At 38.0% G+C, this 19,007-nt stretch overlaps 1 protein-coding gene across 1 annotated transcript in view; it reads left to right on the top strand.

Annotated features, from left to right (window-relative positions):
• Positions 1 to 600: 600 nt before the first annotated feature.
• FBN1 (fibrillin 1) overlaps positions 601 to 19,007 on the top strand; it is a 68,445-nt gene continuing 50,038 nt past the window's right edge. Inside the window, exons 1-14 of the mRNA XM_009697653.1 lie at positions 601 to 718; positions 3,905 to 4,030; positions 4,690 to 4,809; positions 5,766 to 5,903; positions 6,908 to 6,958; positions 9,538 to 9,663; positions 10,477 to 10,701; positions 12,056 to 12,181; positions 12,272 to 12,400; positions 12,809 to 12,934; positions 13,071 to 13,196; positions 14,093 to 14,215; positions 17,906 to 18,031; positions 18,864 to 18,989. Coding sequence (XP_009695955.1) covers positions 3,928 to 4,030; positions 4,690 to 4,809; positions 5,766 to 5,903; positions 6,908 to 6,958; positions 9,538 to 9,663; positions 10,477 to 10,701; positions 12,056 to 12,181; positions 12,272 to 12,400; positions 12,809 to 12,934; positions 13,071 to 13,196; positions 14,093 to 14,215; positions 17,906 to 18,031; positions 18,864 to 18,989 — 1,645 coding nt within the window. The 5' untranslated portion in view covers positions 601 to 718; positions 3,905 to 3,927. The remainder of the gene's footprint in view (positions 719 to 3,904; positions 4,031 to 4,689; positions 4,810 to 5,765; positions 5,904 to 6,907; positions 6,959 to 9,537; positions 9,664 to 10,476; positions 10,702 to 12,055; positions 12,182 to 12,271; positions 12,401 to 12,808; positions 12,935 to 13,070; positions 13,197 to 14,092; positions 14,216 to 17,905; positions 18,032 to 18,863; positions 18,990 to 19,007) is intronic.

Below are 19,007 nucleotides of genomic sequence, written 5' to 3'. Positions count from 1 at the left end.
TAGTGATAGGACAAGAGAAAATGGTCTCACGTTGCACCAGGTGAGGTTCCGGTTGGATATTAGGAAGAACTTCTTCACTGTAAGAGTCGTTAGGCATTGGAACGGGCTCCCCAGGGAGGTGGTGGACTCACCGTCCCTGGAGGTGTTCAAAAAACTTAGATGTGGCACTTCGAGACATGGTTTAGTGGGTTTAGCAGGCATGGTGGCATCGGGTATACGGTTGGACTTGATGATCTTTGAGGTCTCTTCCAACCATAATGATTCTATGATTCTGTACAGGGGATATTAGTACATGTGCCTCTCTAAATGTAAGACCCCAGTTTAATATCCCAGTTCTTATCTACAGTTGCAAGTCTCTTAAATGTCTGTGGGCTAGAGATGGTCACAAATCAGTGTGAAAAGGATGCTTTTTTCTCTTGAGTGTGAATATTTAGGTGTGAATTCCCTAACCAGAACTACACGATTATAAATATGGAGCAGCCAACGTTAGTGATAGTGAAAATATATATTTTTCTAGTTTGGAGAATTAACCCCTACAACCCCATAACAATTGACTCTGTCTTTATGTTTTTGGTTTTTTACCTTTATGTAGATATTAATGAGTGCTTACTGGATACCGATCTCTGTCCAAATGGAAGGTGTGAGAATCTGCATGGAACGTACAAATGTCTTTGTAACCCTGGATATGAAGTAGATTCAACTGGGAAAAACTGCATTGGTATGAAATGTCCCATTTTTCATTTTGAAGTTTGATGCTTGTTTTTATCCTCTTTCACCTTTTTTTTTAGTGTTTCATCAGATCCACCAGCTGCTCTGGTGATATTTCTCATTGTTTCTGCTGAACTCTTGTTTTAATTTCAGTGCCTTGCAATGCTTATAAAATCCTCCTCTGTGGGGCTGTAAGGGACCATTGCCATCAGTGACCCAAATCACTGGCAACCAGGCCATAAACATCCAGTTCAGTTAAGTCCACTGAACATGCACTCTGCAGTACCAATGTTTCTCAAAATCAAAAGAAGCCAGATCCTGCAATTACAGTGCACCACAGGAGGACTCTAGGATCACCAGTGTGCTAGGTGCCTCCAAGAGCAGGTGATTTAAGTAAAACTCCCAACTGATCATAAGAAGATAAGCATCCCATATGCTACAGAAGGCTTACATGGTTTCTCCCAACTCTGACTTTGGAGAAAATTCCCTTTCAACTTTTGGACAGGGCTATTGGTTTAACTGTGTTAAGTGTACTGGCCAGACACAGCAAAATTTATTGTCATTGGAAGCACCAGCAGAATCTGGTGGCATGGTGTCTCTGGCTAGGGCTGATTTCCTGTGCTGTACAAGTGAAAAAAATCTAAAGCCAATTTTTTCATCACAGAAAAGGCAAAATAAGTTCTTCTTGCTCCTTAGAGATGACCAGTAGAAGCATTGTGGCATGGGATAAAAAGAATTCAAATCAGTAGCAGTCCAGCCTCTTCTCACACTATCTGGGATGTAAAAAAATCCATCAGATGTCTGCAGATGCCTCCTGTTACAAATTTTAATTCTGGGAATTCTCTTGTTCCATTACACGGTCCCATTGAAAGCCATAACTTAAAACCCTTTAGTTCCCTTTCTTCCACTCCTGCATCAATGCGTTGTTGCAGACTTCTTTTGCACAACTGATTAGAAGTTTCTTCTGGTTTCCTGTTAAAATTTATTTGTGACCATTTTATTGCCAGTTGATGTTGTACTAATGCTATCCTTTGACTTAGCACCATGTCAGCATTTATCCCCAAAGTATTTATAAAGAATCATCATATCGTTTCTCAAACTCGGTTGGCTAAACTATCCAAATCCACACTTTCAGTCTTTTCATAAAAGCAGAGGCTGCAGCCTTCTCTTGAACATGACTGATCTGACCAGTATACAGTGTTCTGATGAGGTCTGACCAGTGCCTTGTATAGTGGTGCCAGCAATTCTCCATTACCCTAGGAATATCCTGCCTAAACTGATTCTAGAGTGCGTTAGTCTTTTCTCAAATACATGTTATACTTTGAGATCAAAGTTGACCTCTAAATGGGAGTTAGATCCAGAGTTTTCTCGATAGCCTTCAACTGATGAGTTCTGGTTTATAGCATGTTATTGTTATTGGTCCCTAATTGCAAGGTTTTGAACATTGGTGATTATATTTCATCTTTTTTCTCTCATTCACATTGTCAAGATTAATTTACTCTTGCGTGATTCTCTGTATTGGTAATGACTTCCAGCTTAGTGTTGTTCACAGTTTTTATTTCCACATTGCAATGAATATTTTATAGGACCAGTCCCAAGACTGATCCTTGAAAGGCATTGCTAATATCCTCTCTCCATCGTGATTACTCCCCTTTTTAATATACCCTACTGTAATTTCTCCTTCATCTGGGTCTGGAACCACCTTAAAGTTCTTAAATTCCCTCCTGTTACCTCCAGCTTACATAATAATTTTATTTGGCTTCTGTATTCTCTACTTAAACCTAAATAGCTTAATTCATCTGTGATATCCCAGTCTATAAACTATCCACTATCTTATTTTTAAAAAAACAAGAGTTGATCTATCTTTGATAAAAGTCACGCTGTAATTCATCTCGTTTTCCCATTTGCTTCTTTGGCTTTAATTATCCATGTCCCATTTCAGTGTCTGCCCGTAGCTTATGGCATCCCTTCTCTTCTCCGCATACATCTGTGAGTTTTCCAGCTGCTCCCCAGCCCACCCTGTTGCAGCCCACATCCATGCTCCATCACAGCTGTTTCCCATTCTTCCATAATGTTCTACCTGGCCCTCTCTCAATTTTTCTGAACTCCTGTGAAGCTTCCCACATGGTCTGTTTTATTCTGCAAATCTCCCTGCTTTTCCTAGCACTTTTGCTGTTCCCAGCTGCTACACTGACACTCTGAGCCTTCCCAACTTCTCTCAACACTTTCTGAGGCCTCTCTGACTTAGCCAATTGTTTCTCTCTGCTCTCAGGGTCTCTCCTGGTCTTCACCTGCCATTCATGGCCCATTGCCACCTTCATGCAACATCTCTCTCATGACCACAGCTCTTCCAAAGATTTCCTAAGGGCTCTTGAAATTTAGCATTAGCATTTCTATCTAAATTTTTCACCTCTGAAGCAAGTGTAGGCTTACATTGGCCTTGTTAGCCATAACATCTAAGACAGTTCAGGGCCAGCGTGGAAAAAATGGTGATTTAAAGACCAGGATGACCAGCAAACCTTTCCAAACCAATCCTCTCTTCATTTCTTTCATAACTGTGGGGGGCTGCTGTGCAGGGAGTCAGAGACTGTGTAAACCTCTTCCACAATATAGGCAAGAATAAAGTGTGATTCCCAGCTTTAGACTGAACCATGGTGTGACTGTCACGTATTATGAATGTGTGTAGAAAGGAAGTATGAGCTCTTATAAAAGCAAAGCAGCCTGCTAAAGAATAAAGCTCAGGAAAAAGTCAACAAAAATACACAGAGAAGGATGGATTATTTTTTTTCTTATTATTTTTCCCTATAGAAAAAAACAAAATTAGAATGTTAATTTTTCTCTAGGTAATATTTGTGTGGTTTGAATTCATATAACTATTGTTTCCATTATTTTAATGATAGTTTTGATGAAGAAGAAAGGTACAGTAAGTGAGATCTTTAGTGTTAGTCTATTTGGAATGGCCATTTCCATTTGAAATAATTCCAAGATTGTTGTCTACTAAAAGTATCTAGAAATCTTTTTAGTGTCTTTGAAAAACAGTGTAAGTCGTGTGTATTCTCTCTCTCTTCCCCCTTTGTCTCTCTTCTCTCCACATACACAAAATCTAATGAAATGTAGCTGTTGGGAGGGAAATTCTGTCCTGAATTCTGTTCCAGAAATGTTTTCTTTCTTAAAAAGTTCTTGATTTTCATTATAGACATCGATGAATGTGCACTGAACATGCTGCTTTGTGACAATGGACAATGCAGAAATACCCCTGGAAGTTTCACCTGCACCTGTCCAAAGGGATTTGTATACACTCCTGACCTAAAGACATGTGAAGGTAATTGGTAACACTCCATTTCATCCTAGTTTTATTCATTTGGATTGTTTTTAGATTGTGCCAGAAATACTTTGAGCCTTGATGAGGATATAATGTGTAGAACTAAAAAAAACCATAAAGAAATTCTATGGGGAGATAGAGGAATGAGGAGAGACAAGGCCAAAATGAAAGCATTAGATGATGTCTTGGAATAGCCTGTATTAGGTCTGTACTAGCACTCCCTTTATTGACTACTACCAGTAGGCCCACACTTCGCCAAGAGTGAGAAGAACTTGAGAAGAACCAAGTTTTACAAATCTGTTACCTTGTGTGGAGAATGGAGCCAGACAGCTCCTAGTTTGAACCCTTTTAGAGCCAGAGTCCTCGTGTATCAGATGATTTAAACAACACAGTCCATCACCACAAAGCAAGGTGATAGCTGGATATCACTGAAAAATGAGATGCTGCTTCCAAGTTCAGTGCTTTAATGTTCTAACATGTTAGTGTGTCTTTAGGACGCATAGATCATTAGTCTATTGTGAAGAGTTTCGTAATAGAAAAACAGAATATCAGGAAAACTGGTCATGAGGAAAGCTTTTTCCATTTTTCCCTAAGCTGAAAAAGGCCATGTGTATTTTTCTTAATGCGTCCTGGCACTAATGGCAATGTTTCTCTTCTAGATATTGATGAGTGCGAATCTAACCCCTGCGTTAATGGAGTGTGCAAAAACACACCAGGCTCTTTTGCTTGTGAATGTTCTCCTGAAAGTACTTTGGATACAACCAGAACCATCTGCATAGGTATATATTCTTCTGAAGATTTTATGTTTGCTGGCTGAAAATGTCCAGTGACATACAAACATTGTACACCAGGTTTAGAAAATATTTGAAATAAGTTGTGTCGATAAATCTCATGGAAAATGTTACAGAAACAATGTTAAGAAAGTGTTTCTTTTCATCATTACTGTGGGTACATAAGTGTGACTAGCACTTGAGAGCATGGTGTCAAATGTGAAAGAGAGCTGAAATTTTTTGTAACAAATACAGAAATGCTAAGACTACTTCTTCAGGACTATGCTCACGCACTTAATTCCTCTTGCAAGAGGAGTGAACATGTTCTTGTTAAGATCTGCTCTTTAAAAGGCCAGTTTTCTGTTTGAGATGGAGATGAGCAAGTTGTGCACAGTCCAGACCAGCTCAAGAGCAGCCATGGACAGTGCTGTGACTCAGATATTCTGTGGACTCATAATTTCTTCCCTTACCTGTTTTGAAGGGACAGTAATTTGTAGCTGTTGCCTAGTCAGTGAGGAAAACTGTGGAACTATAGCTCTGTCTGATCCTTAGCGATCCCCTGCCACTCCTTATATGGGAAGATCAAATATCCAGATTGGGGGATCTAATAGATTAATGGAAGATCTAGAAGGAGTTCATATCTATCCCATTCTTCTGCATGTGCCTCTAATCTGAGTCGTAATAAATATGAGTCAAATCTTGAATGGTGTTAAGATATTCCCTGTTAAGATCAATAAGCATAAACTAGGATTTGCAAGGGCTGTGTGCTGGAATGATTTCAGGCTATAGTCCAGCATAGAGAAGGATAAATTAAGGGCTTTTAAAATAAATTAATCTCTGATGTGGTAAATTGTAATGAAAGGATGATTCTTTTTCATGGTTAAATTCAAGTGTGTTTGCAAATATATTAATGTATAATGCTAAACAATCTGCATGACAATACATTGTTTTTTTTTTCCAAACAGAAACTGTTAAGGGTACCTGTTGGCAGAATATAGTGGATGGCAGATGTGAAATAAATATCAATGGAGCAACTCTGAAGTCCCAGTGCTGTTCCTCATTAGGTGCTGCTTGGGGAAGCCCATGTACACCATGTGAACGAGGTAACACTGTTCATTTTCCTCATGAACCTAGGATTTTTCCTATTCTGAGGTTGATCCAGATTATTGTTGTAGAAGTTTGGGCATAGGCTAGACAAATAAATTTACTTGTTCTATTATCAAGCACTCATTCCTTATTCAGTCTGAAAAAAAGAAGTCATAGTATTTGAGAGGTAGCATGTAGCTATAGAAGGTTCTAGCTCTGGGTTTTATAGTAAACATTTTACAAGTTTAAATTCTGAAGGGAAGGGACCACACCTACAGACTGTAACTTGCAGCATTACTTTAGCATACTTTGTCATAATTAGTGATCTTGAGTTCCTAACGATGTAGCAATAGATGCATGTTCCCCAGAGCTCCCAAGAAAATATTTGCAACAAATGGATCTTTGGTGTGGTAATGGAGGGAGGAGAGGGAGTAGCCCTTGTTATTTTTTATACTCTGTAGATTAACTGGTGACCTAGAGAATCATACAGTTGATCAAGAAACAGGTTGAGGTCTCTGCGTATTCACTTGATAATTAGACTGAACTGTGGGATGAACTGGGAACCCAGGGATGAGCTGATGAATGCAGAAATGTGTGTGGTTGTTATTTCTGTATGCTGAAAGCTGCTAGTTTGCTCAAATCTTTAGTTAAAATCATCCTGTATATTTTAGCAAAATTCATCCTCATCCATCCGTGGTAAATAGGGCTGTAATGTGCTGTGATCAAGTTAAATGAATTAATTGATTTGAATGAAGCAGGAATCATATAACCACTTTTGGGTTAGCTAGCTAAGAGACATGGGAAGCAAAGGAGGATAATGGCTGATACTCTATATAGTTTATGTAGTTGCCTCATCTTATCTCTTTATTATTTCAAAAAATTCTGAGATACTGTCTAAGCACCCAGCCTTCTCATAGCAATAAACTCTATATAATATTTCACATGATCAGTTTTGCACAATAAGTTAATGGTGAGTTTTGGACTGTAGTGTTCTAAAAGTTCACTTTTGTTTGTTTTACAGACCCAATATGTCAAAGGGGTTATTCAAGAATAAGAGGAACATTGTGTGAAGGTATTTATTGTTGCCTTAACATAAATCAGGGCTTGAATGTAAAAATGCCAGTGTTTTGATTGAAGTGGTTAATTTAGCATAGAAGAACACTATGCCAAATTCTTACCTCGTGTAGTTCCATTGACTTCATTAGAGTTATGTCAGGGATGAGTTTGGTTTCAGTTTGTTTCACATTCCTACATACTCACAGTTTATCTCAAAGTACACACTTGCAAACATAGTGTCTACCAGTATAAGGAAATGGTTCTCTCTCTTCAAATACTGTTAACTGAGTAACCTATTTGGGCAAAGTATGCATCTTATATATGTTATAAAACATGGCATTATTGATACAGTGGTATGACAAGCCATTACTATGCTTTAGAAAAAGAATGTTCAAAGACTGTATTTCACATGAAAGTTTGGGTGTTTTTTTTTTTAACCTTGGCTTTCTTCCACACAACATTATGTGAAATCAGACACTTTGCAAAGCATGGTTTCATTGTCTTATTTAAAAACAAATAGGTATCAAGATGCAGTTAAACTTCGGTTAAAGAAAAGGTTAAAGATTTTTTAAATGTGTAGCTCTTTGCTTGGTATGAGATGAGACCATACTATTCTGTGAGAATTGAAGGACCCACCCTGTTTCATCTTAATTTCAATAGATTTGAACCCCTGGAAAAGTACTGCGTATTTCCATAATATGCAGAAGCTCAGAGAGTCTCAAACTGCTGTGGGTCATCCTGACTGACAACATCTGACATGACACTGCAGTTAAAATATTTTAAAAAAATTACTCCCATATGTAGCTTCCATAAAGAAACATTGTTTTTTCTCTTAACAAAACATAAAATGAAACAAACAAAAAAAAACCAACAACAAAAAAAGAGGAACACCCTCACACATATTCTTTGCTTTCCAAATGATGACTGAATACCTTGGCACGTCTGTGGTGCAGACCCACTGTACATAACTTATCTGACCTCAACAACACTTTCTGGAGTAAGTGAAAGAAAGGAAAAAAAAAAAAAAAAGTGGCCCCACCTATCTCTCTTCACAAGGAAAGTCTTAGAACATTTTCAACACTGCTGGGATGGAAAGTTTATCCTTCCAAGATGTAGACATAACTGTTTTCAGCATTTCCTTTACCAGAAGTTCGGATTACATCTATTACATGCTTTAATCTTTCTCATTTCAATGGGACCTGGATAGCCCCAGATTTTTCAGAGTAGTTTCCCCTGCTTTTAACATACTGAAGCTGTATTGGGTTTCAACCAATGTAAGCATTTTTCAAGACAGTGGAAGATCTCTAGGAAATTTACTGGCAAGTGAAGGACACGGCAAAGGAGTAAATTTAGTTCCCAAAAGGTGATACTCAGTTCTCCCATACACAGACCATGTAAAATGAGTAATCAACCTTGTGCAAGGAAATAAGCAAACTAAATTGGCAGTGTTCCTCTAGTTAACGGGTGAGCCCTGGAGTTGTCAACTGGAATATTGCTCACAGGCCGTGAACTGTGTTTCAGTGGTTTCTAATAGTCCACTGGTTTTACTTCCTGCCTTCCAGTCAGTATGGACCTTTTATTTATAATATCTGTTCAAGGGCAGAGGCCACTGATGTCCACCCTACGTTTGTGCTCCACTCTGCTCCATGCAGTTTGAGAGCTGCAGAATCTGTTTGCACCAGGAGTTTTGTCTGGAGGTGTAGCAAGTTCAACCTACCCACTTCTTGATTACTGTATACATGATTCTTGATTACTCTATACATACAGTCCTCTCCTGTCTTAAAAATTATCATGCTTCATCTTGGGCCGTATTTAGTGCTGGAGGCTTTTTCCTAAAGGCAGTTGTCATTGTCAAAGGGTGCTGGTGGGAGGCCTCCACACTTAGATTACTGAGCATTTATATATACTCAGGCAAAACTAACACATTTAATCAAATTATCCTTACCCAAAAGTGCTAAATTTGCCACTTAAATATAGAAATATAATCTTTACTTAATGAACTTAAACTCTGTGTGCAGTCATAAGGAGTTTGTTTTAATCTATGTAAAGTTACTAATTGCTGACAAGGTCATACAGCCAGATTTCAAATGGTGTTGTGGTTTCCAGACATGCAGAGGTGTGCCTAATAAAACACAAACATTAAAAATACAAAAATTTAAAAAAAAAAAAAAAAGAAAAAAATACAGCATAACTTAATTTTATGGGAATAATGCATAAACTCATTATGCACTTACCTTTGTCTTTCTTTGCCCATTTGCTTCAAAAATCTGGCCCACAGTGAGTATGAAAAATTGATATAATTTTTAAATGCCCCTCCCTTTTTTTTGTTAGTTTTCAGTTTGATTTCAGTATATGTAGGGATGGCAAATAGCAACATGTATAGTTTCTAATCATCAGCAGTTTTCTGTAATTAGTTGGTTCTGGATGACTTGCATAGGAAATCCTAAATATTTGGAATTTTGTCAGGCCATGTAAACTGCTGTGATTTTTTATTTTATCCTAAAAAACAAACATTAGAATATTCATATTTTTTTCCGATTTGTTCATGTTTAGCACGCTACTGATTACTTTTATTCACATTTTGTTTGGAAATAGATGTAAATGAGTGTGAGGTGTTTCCTGGAGTCTGTACAAACGGGCAGTGTGTCAATACCTTGGGATCATTTGTTTGCCAGTGCCCCAATGGAATGACTTTAGATGCTTCTGGACGGACATGTCTTGGTAGGTATTAATTCCATTTACAGGTCTACTAGGGAAGAGCAAATCTATGTGGTGAGCAATGTTTGCACTGCTTGTTTTCATACAAGTAAGGAAAATGATTTTTGTCCACACAAGTAATTTTCAAATGGAATCAATCAGGGACATGAACTTAGTTCACTGGAATATGAACAGATTCCAATGGTAGTAGCTAAAGCCCATCACCATCTGTTAGGTGGTGAATAGCATTGATTTAGTTCCAGATTGTTCATATGACAAGCCCCTACAGATCATCTGTGCTCTTAGCACTTTTCATCCACAGCCACACTGAAATCGTGAAGGTTGGGAGAGTGGTGGTGGGACAATTGTGGACTGGGACTCAGGCATCTGAGGAGGGATGTGGTGTTTCTAGCCACACTGTACACCTTAATGGAGGGTGCAACAGAATATCGAAGTTTTGTATGCTGTCCATCCAAAGCACCTGTGTCCCTTTATGACAGTAAATGTCTCAGAACAAGGTATAACTTGTAGTAATTAAAAGACCTTGTATAGGTACGGTAAGCTGGAATGATTAAAATCCTCTTCTGATCCAAAATTTACTTCATGTGTTGAGCACCATTTTTCAGAACAGTGCTTTAAGCTTACTTCAACTCTTAATTTCTGAGTTTAGGGTTGATATTTTGCTGTTAGAAATTATGCAGTGTGCTTGGTACGCTCCTCTGAGTCCACAAAAACATGGAGCAAAGTGTCCTGTGAAGAGATTCTGGCAAAGGATTCCTCTGTGGTAAACTAAATTTTCTCTCTCTCTCTTCAACATATTGATCAATTACCCAACAGACATTCGCTTGGAGAGTTGCTACCTGCAGCATGAAGATGAGCAATGCACTTCTCAAATACCAGGCCGACACCGAATGGATGCTTGCTGCTGTTCAGTGGGGGCAGCGTGGGGCTTTGAGTGCGAGGAGTGTCCTCTGAAGGGATCGCCTGAATTTGAAGCTCTTTGTCCAAGAGGATCTGGGTTCTCTACGAAGATAGAGATAACTGGGAAACCTTTCTCTAAAGGTATGTGATCCATTTGTGGTTCATTGCCAGCAAATCTTGTGGACTTTTTCTGTTCCTCTTCCCTTGGACTTTTCCAAGGACTTTGGAAGGGCTTCCAGGGATTTTTGCTTTTCCTTGGACTTTTTCTTTTCCCTCTTCCCTTCAAACCCTGTGGGTTTGAAGATTTCAGTCATAGTCAGGGACTTCACTCACCCTAAGGCATGTTTGAAAATCCGATTAGATTTCATGGGAATTAATGCCAGAATAAAACACAAGATAATTTACTCTGTGTCACAGACCATTAAATACCGTATAATACTGCAACCTCAAAACACTAAATTTGGGTCTCTGCTTAGAGAGGTTAAATTTTGCCTGACTTCGGCTCCTGTGTTGCATCTAATGGCACCTCTGGCTGATGGAATAACTGAAAACCTGACACCTCATAGTACAAGAACTGGAACAAACTGAGCAGTCAGCTTTGGATGTATTGAAAGAGAAATCCTTGTTACCTGTGCAGCATGCAATAACTTTAATTCTACTGTGGAGCAAGCAAGGAAGGGTGGATACTTTTGGGAATTTCTTGTGGAGCTACTTGGAGAAGTAGAGAAAAATGTTTTCAGGGTGATAGCTCAAATCAGCAGAATTTAATTTACTGTAAACCAAGTCTTGTTATGACTGTTGGTAAACTGCCAGCATTAAGTGGGAATCACACAGTGACATCCTAGTATCATGTGCTGAAAGCCATCTTTCCAGGTTTACCATTGGGGTTAAGCTGGATGATGTCAGAAGTACAAATAGATGTGAATATGTTTATAAAGAAAGCCAGTTATCCAAAAACTAAACACTGAAGTCTGAAAGGAGGGGAAAACATACATGAATGACAATTGCTATTGTTACTTTCAGCCTTAGTTTTATAAAGAGTTACTAAGCCATTAATTATCCATAAAGAAAAGTGACATATGCTTTTATTTATGCTCGTTATGTTTTCTGTGACTCATGGAAGTCACGTTTTTTTCTCAGAAATCAGAAGACAGAGTGGTTCGTTTGGAAGTTCCCTTTGCCCTTGTAGATCTGATCCTCTGTCCACTGAAATCTTACTGTTTACTTCAGTGAGCTGCAGACCGGATCCTGCAGGACGAAGGGAAGACTAATATCATTTTACGGCAGAAAGTGCTCTTGGCAGTTCCAGTGCAGAGTGTCTACATTGTTGCTTAGGTGGAAGTCAGTATCAGTTTATGTAGTGTGGTTCACAATTTTCCCAAAAGGAGGGGTCGTTATCGTGACAAAGGATGAGCTCTGATGTCGGCGTGGTTCTTTTGTGCACTGTTTTTTGTATGAAGTGTAACATCATATGTTCTTACTGTTTCATTTTTAGATATCAATGAATGTAAAATGGTCCCCAGTCTTTGTACACATGGAAAATGCAGAAATACCATTGGCAGTTTTAAGTGTAGATGTGACAGTGGATTTGCCCTTGATTCTGAAGAAAGAAATTGCACAGGTAAACTTCATGGATGTATCTCATAACTTTGATTTGAAAAGGAAAAACTGAACTCCTTTGAAAATACTATGAATGTGTTTTGTGTTACAGATATTGATGAATGCCGCATCTCTCCTGATCTTTGTGGCCAAGGCATCTGTGTCAATACTCCTGGAGACTTTGAATGTGAATGTTTTGAAGGCTATGAAAGTGGATTTATGATGATGAAAAACTGCATGGGTATGTTTTTTTAGACTATAGATGTGCAATAGTATGCTATGTGCTGGTATACTATGCATGGTTTATTTTTTGTTTCTTGTATATTTTTGAAGGTTTAATTGTGCCTGTGTTTAGGTCTCTCTCATTTTGCAAGTCTTATTAAAGCTCACTTTAACTTGATTTCCACCCCAAATGTGAATTCGCTGCATCTGCAGGATGCCAAAGCATAAATGAGCAAGGGTCAGGATTTTAGGATGTTAAATTTATCCCCACAATTCCCATTTTGCTAAGTGGTGTAAGGGATGACTAGCTGTAGGAAAGGCTCTAGAGCCGATCTGGGCAGATGGTGCTGTGATGGGTAGCAGACTATGGGCTGCTGCTGTGGCAGTGCTGGCCTCTGCAGTGATGTGCCTTCCCTTCTCCCCACAGACATCGACGAGTGTCAGCGCAATCCCCTTCTCTGCCGAGGCGGCACCTGCATCAACACAGAGGGAAGTTTTCGGTGCGATTGTCCTCCAGGCCATCAGATATCACCAAATATCTCTGCATGTATAGGTGAGACATGCAGGCAAAATCAATATTGAGCACATCTTTTTATACCACACCTGTGCTGCACATGCATTTACAATGTTTGCTTTAGTATCATTTTCATTCAGATCTAAAATGCATTCCTCTTTTTCTTTTGCAACAGACATTAATGAATGTGACTTAAGCACCAACTTGTGCCGAAATGGACGTTGTGTCAACCTGATTGGAAAGTATCAGTGTGCTTGTAACCCTGGATATCAGTCCACACCTGACAAGTTACACTGTGTTGGTAAGGACAACATATACATGGAATCTCTAGTGAATAGGGAAGATAAACCACAAATAATAGTTTTATTTTTAGTAGTTGTATAGAGACATTTTTAACTGTGATTCAAAAATCTAGTACAGTCTGTCAAAATAGTATGCAAAAAACCCAAAATGTGCATGCCCGTTATTGCGAGGAATGAATGAGATTATAGCAGTGCTACAGTTAACTGCGTAACAGCTTTTTTCTCTAGTAGATCAATCATGATGCATAAAATAGTGTAGTATTTTAAATGGCGTAAGACTTCAGACTTCGATCGTTAAGAGGGAATACCTTGTTAAATTCCGAGTTCTGTATTTTATTAAAAATCAGCATTCCTGACAGACCATGGAGAAGAATCATGTGATTCAACTGAATTTTTCCTAGTTTGATCTGCAATTGTCTCAAATATAGGGGCCTTCCAGTAACTGTTTCCTTAAAGCCACATTTTGTAAATGACATCTAGCTTAAGTCACATATTGTGCACTCTTTTATATGCACGCATTTTATTGTGCCATGGAAATACATGAAAAATCCACTGGCTTTAATTCTGCCTCATAGATAATTTTTTCCCTTGATTCTTACAAAAACTTTGTTGCCTTCATGATATTCTGGTAACCCAACAGTGGTATTTTTGTAGAGAACTGCAGAGGTATTTGTATATGCGGTCAGATAATATCATCTCTTTCCATCCCTGGTTTGCCTGACATCCCTCCCAATGCCTATATTTGCAAACACTTGAATGTTCAAGGAGTGTGCAAATATCAAGTGTAGATTCTGGATTGATGCTGTTCTGGAAAGCTGACTCAAAAGTGTGTCCTTGAAATGTGCTTTAAAGTAAAAGATATTGTGGGTTTTAACTGTAATTTTCTCTTTTTTAGATATTGATGAGTGCAGTATAATGAATGGTGGCTGTGAGAACTTCTGTACAAACTCAGAGGGCAGCTATGAATGTAGCTGTAAACAAGGCTTTGCACTCATGCCAGACCACAGGACATGCACTGGTACGGGAGATTTTGGGAACTTTTTCCACTGGAAGGGTTTATTTCAATAGTTTAAAAATGGACCTTGTTTTTCAGATTAAAGCTATTGTAACAGATATACTGTTAAAAAAAAAAAAGTAATTAATGCATGGAAAGTGAAGTTCGTTTTCTAAAGTAAACGTCTCCAAAGTATCAGAATTGGACAACTGCAGACTGAATTGCTTTGAAGGGAGTTGATTCTTCATAATTTCAGAAAGTGTACAAGTTGATTTTGAGTTTCATAACAAAAAGCTGTAATTTTTTTCAGTAGGAGATAAATTTTCTCCCTGAAGGTATTATATTAGATCAAAATCCAAAATGTGTTGAAGTCAGTGGGAAGAATCATCATAAACAGAAGCCAAAATGCTCTGCATGTTTACTGTATGGTTATATTGGAAAGAGAATAGACAGAAATGCTAGAAAAGAAACTGATTGCCCTGCTCTGTGGTTGTGTGGTATCTGCTCTTAAGCAAGCAAGAAAATTCCTATTTTTAATTTTTTGTTTAGCCGAATGCAAGTATGCCGCATTACTTCAAGACTGAATGACTTTCAGACAAACTAAAATCTAAATAGTGTGACTCTTTCTTAGGAAACAGCTCTCTTGCACTCTAAATAGGGTTTGTGAGAAAATTTTCAGAGCTCTGTAATGGCTAGGTGTTCTCCTTTGGGAGTCTGGGAGTCGTAATCCCAGTAAGTGAATTGTAATCTGTGATTTCCACATAGTTTACTGGAAAGATAATTCCACCCTTCTTTTCTCTTACTTCTTGCTGCACAACCACTAGGCCGCTGAGGCATGTGGATATTTGCCAACTGTTTGCCAATTCAATTCAAGAGCTCCTTGAAGAGCATGAGAGATATAACAGGGTTAATCCCTTGGAATAGAATTTCCTTTATAGTTGAACAAATGGAGAGTGTTCTATACTGAATTTATAGAGAGCACTCACACTTAGAATTTGTAAATATTTATAGACCTCTGACCAGGGTCTCATTTACCCTGAGGCCACTTGCTGCCATTCCAAAGGATAAAAGAGTGTTATAGCATAGTTAAATGTAGTTTGCCCCTGCGTTGTAGCTTACACTGTCGGAAAGATGTAAAGTAACCAGTCTTCAGCAAGCATTGGAACCTTGTTCAAAGAAAGAAATCAACTAGAAAAAGTGCAAATTTGACCCTGAAATTAAGTATTTCAAACCCTAAAATATTTACATTAGAAATAGTTTGGTTTAGGTCAAGTTTCTAGAAAAGACAAGTTCATACAAAAACTTGCTCAAACATTGGTGTTTGGGGCACTTTTTCCATGCAAAAATAAAACCAGTTGATCAAAATTGTGCTTCAGCAAAAATCTAAACCCAAGTGACAGGATTAGAGGGACATGAGAGGTAAGGGAGAAGGCGGCGAGCAGGGGTCTGTGATCCACTTTTCTGCTTTCATCTTCTTGGCTTGACTGGGGACCAAATGACCCAAGTGTATACTTGGACAGTCTGAGGGATGTCAAGTCTCCTACTAGATATGGTTCTGTGCTTTACTCTGCTTGCCCTTAGCCACCCAAAGACATCTCTAAACCCAAAACCAGAGTGGATAATTTAGAGCGCCTTCCTACATATTAAACTAAAAACTTTGGAATGGAAAACTATCATGTTTCTCTTCTCAGAATTAAAAAGGAAGGAGGCAATTGCCTTTGCGGTGAGGAAGGGATGGATTCTCAGTGGTTTTGTCCATACCTTAACTTGACCATAAACATGTTCATAGAAGTTTGTAGTCAGATCTTACTTGGGTGCGGAATAAAAAAAATCTGATCTTAGTTGTGAATTTTTGCGTATTTATATCCAGCCTTGACTCTGAAAAATAGAATTTCATTCATAGGCCAGCCAGTAATAGCTGTTAGCTATTCATTTTTGTACTGTCCTCTAAGACAGACTTGAATGCAATAGCCAACACATAAAAAGGTTTAAATAGCAGAAACACCAGACATCTTTGGATGTCAAGTCAAACTCTACCTAATATCCAGAAATGTGAGGGATCGCCTTCACCACCCTTTTAGTATCTGAAAATGCTGCTGCCTTCTCCTGAGGAGATGTTAATTACATATATAAACATCTGGTGAATATTCAAAATCTGCATGCTAAAATTTTGCCTTTACTCAAACTGAGTGAAAAATAAGAAAAAAATGTCTTTTGTGACATTTTCTACTCATTGCACTGAATATCTGATTTTACTGTGTTAGATGTTTGTGCATGGTACAAGATATAGTAGCACTGTGACCTGAGTGTGTGAAACACCTATTTTACATTTTCGGTTTGTTGTCTATGTGAACATGTCTTTTATCTTTAACATCACACAAAGCTGGAAGCTATTACGGAATATATTTCTTGATAATTGAGCTGGTAAGAATGCTGTTCAGTTCAGTAATAGGTCAGGTTTGAATTGGTGAGGTTATGCATAAATAATCAGCTCTATTCGGAGAAACAACAGGTTCTTTGTCAGCTGATTTTCCCCCAACTGTGAAATCAGTACAGTGACAGGTTAGTAAATAAAGTTCTTTATTTCTGTCATTATTATCCCCATTTCTATAGCTTAATTTTGCATGTTAATTCAAATTCCATTCCAAATTAACATTTTCAGGCTAATGTCCATGCCAACATTATTTGCTTGTTAAGATGAACAGGCACTGGTCAGCCTTCTTCCTTGCAGAAGTTGTGTATCCACACAAGCACTAGCTGCTAGAAATACAGAAGAATAATGAACATAATATTTTAAGTTAAAGTGAGTTCATTTTCTGCAGCTGCACAATTACTGCAATCCACAATAGACTGGTCTGATAATGAGTTACACCCTTTCTCTTGGAGGGGGTTCCTGAATCTTGTCCTTTTTGTGCTGATTTTTTTCCCATGGTATCACTAGGCAGAGTTTCTGATTTTTTGGTCTTGCTGATCTGTGTTGGTGCTGACACAGGAAGATCCTAGGGATTTTTACAAGGAACACTAATATAACCCCAGGGACTCTCAAAGATTCCAGACCTTACCATGGCTGCGTTAATATAATAAAGTGTCTGCTTCTACAGCTTGGCCCCAATCAGTGATGACCAATTTCGTGAACTGAGAAAACAACTTACATGCTAGAGAATGTAACTATATGGTTGGCCTGGCCAGTCAGCTGAATTGCTAAAAAAAACCATAAAATCTCTTTAGTTTTTAGTCCCATCAAGAGTTTGACTCTGTGTTTCCAGTTTGTCACCATGCTCGAGACGTGTAGAGGTAGAATACCTCTACATGTACAATAGCTTTTTTAAGCTCTGTAAAGTTGGGTATTTTTGTCATTGGATTTGACTTCAGAGCTTCCATTGACTTCAACAATCATGGATTGTATCCAGGGATCCCCAATTGTATGTGGCCATGTGGTTCTTTTTTTTTTTTTTTTTTGTTAATGTCAACTACTTTTTTATCTACCAAGTTGGTTCCTGTTCCCATTGGAGTCTGAGGGGAATGTTTGCCACTGACTTCAGCTGGAGATGAGGAGGCTTACTCATCAGGACAATTTTGCAATGTACCATTCAGTTATTTGCAAAGATTCAGTCTTCATCAAGTTTATCAGAGCATTAAAATGTTTGCTTGCCATGATTATTGTTAGTTACATTGCATAAAGGTAGCATATTTTAATTTGATTTTTCCCTGTAGATATTGATGAGTGTGAAGACAATCCTAACATTTGTGATGGAGGCCAGTGTACAAACATTCCAGGAGAATATAGGTGTCTTTGCTATGATGGATTCATGGCTTCTGAAGACATGAAGACTTGCATAGGTAAGTGAAAGTACATATATTCCAATCTGCATTAACTAGGGAAAAATTATTTATTAAGGCACTATTTACAAGTGTGAAGACAATGATATTTAAAGTGTTGCTCTTATGCCCTGATTTTGACCACCTGACCATAGCATCAGCCCCATTGCACAAGCTATGTTTATCAAACGCAGATGGAATCTCTGTATATCCCTGTAGACTGGGATGCAGACATGCGTCTATAGCATTGTATCTTTGGGTCCTCTTCCAGTGAGGTTTTTATGCAGCTCAGATGAAAGAGTGCTTGCAGAAAGGAAGTGCTGGTGGATGATGCCATGGAAAATTTCTAGCAAGATAAATCACCAGTGCCGATTTAAACTTGTCTCTAAGACAAAACTATGTGCAAGTGTTGTACTTCGGTAGAACAAAGTCATGAAACAATGTATGTCCAAAACCAAATTTTCACATTTAAATTAAAAATTGGGAGCGTGTTTGAGGAGAAATGTTTCTACAAATCTAGATAATGTATGCATGCATATATAAATGTATATACACACACATGTACATAGAAAGCATCAATAAATAGTCATAGTCATTATTTGGATAATATGCTGAATCTTAGTCTCTATTTTTAAGGAAAGTTGGAATTAAAGGTATATTAATACAGCTATGGTAATATAGCAGCGTTAAAACAGATCTCAAAATGTACACTAGGTAAGGAATAACTAACCTATGCAGTTTTCTCTTTGCATAGATATTCCCATTTTTGTACCAAAACATCGTATCTCAAGAGATTTTGCCAGTTACTTTCTAAGAATTTTATTTAATAAATCTTAATTTATGGTTTTTTTAGATGTTAATGAGTGCGACCTGCATCCAAACATCTGTTTGAGTGGAACATGTGAGAATACAAAAGGCTCATTTATCTGTCATTGTGATATGGGATATTCAGGGAAGAAAGGCACAACTGGTTGCACAGGTATGTTTTAAGGTTTAA

This window comes from Cariama cristata, unplaced genomic scaffold (assembly GCF_000690535.1).
Source record: "Cariama cristata isolate BGI_N322 unplaced genomic scaffold, ASM69053v1 scaffold37723, whole genome shotgun sequence".
NCBI lineage: Eukaryota > Metazoa > Chordata > Aves > Cariamiformes > Cariamidae > Cariama > Cariama cristata.
The sequence above is the reverse complement of the archived record's forward strand: the minus strand, read 5'-3'. Positions and strand labels throughout refer to the sequence as shown.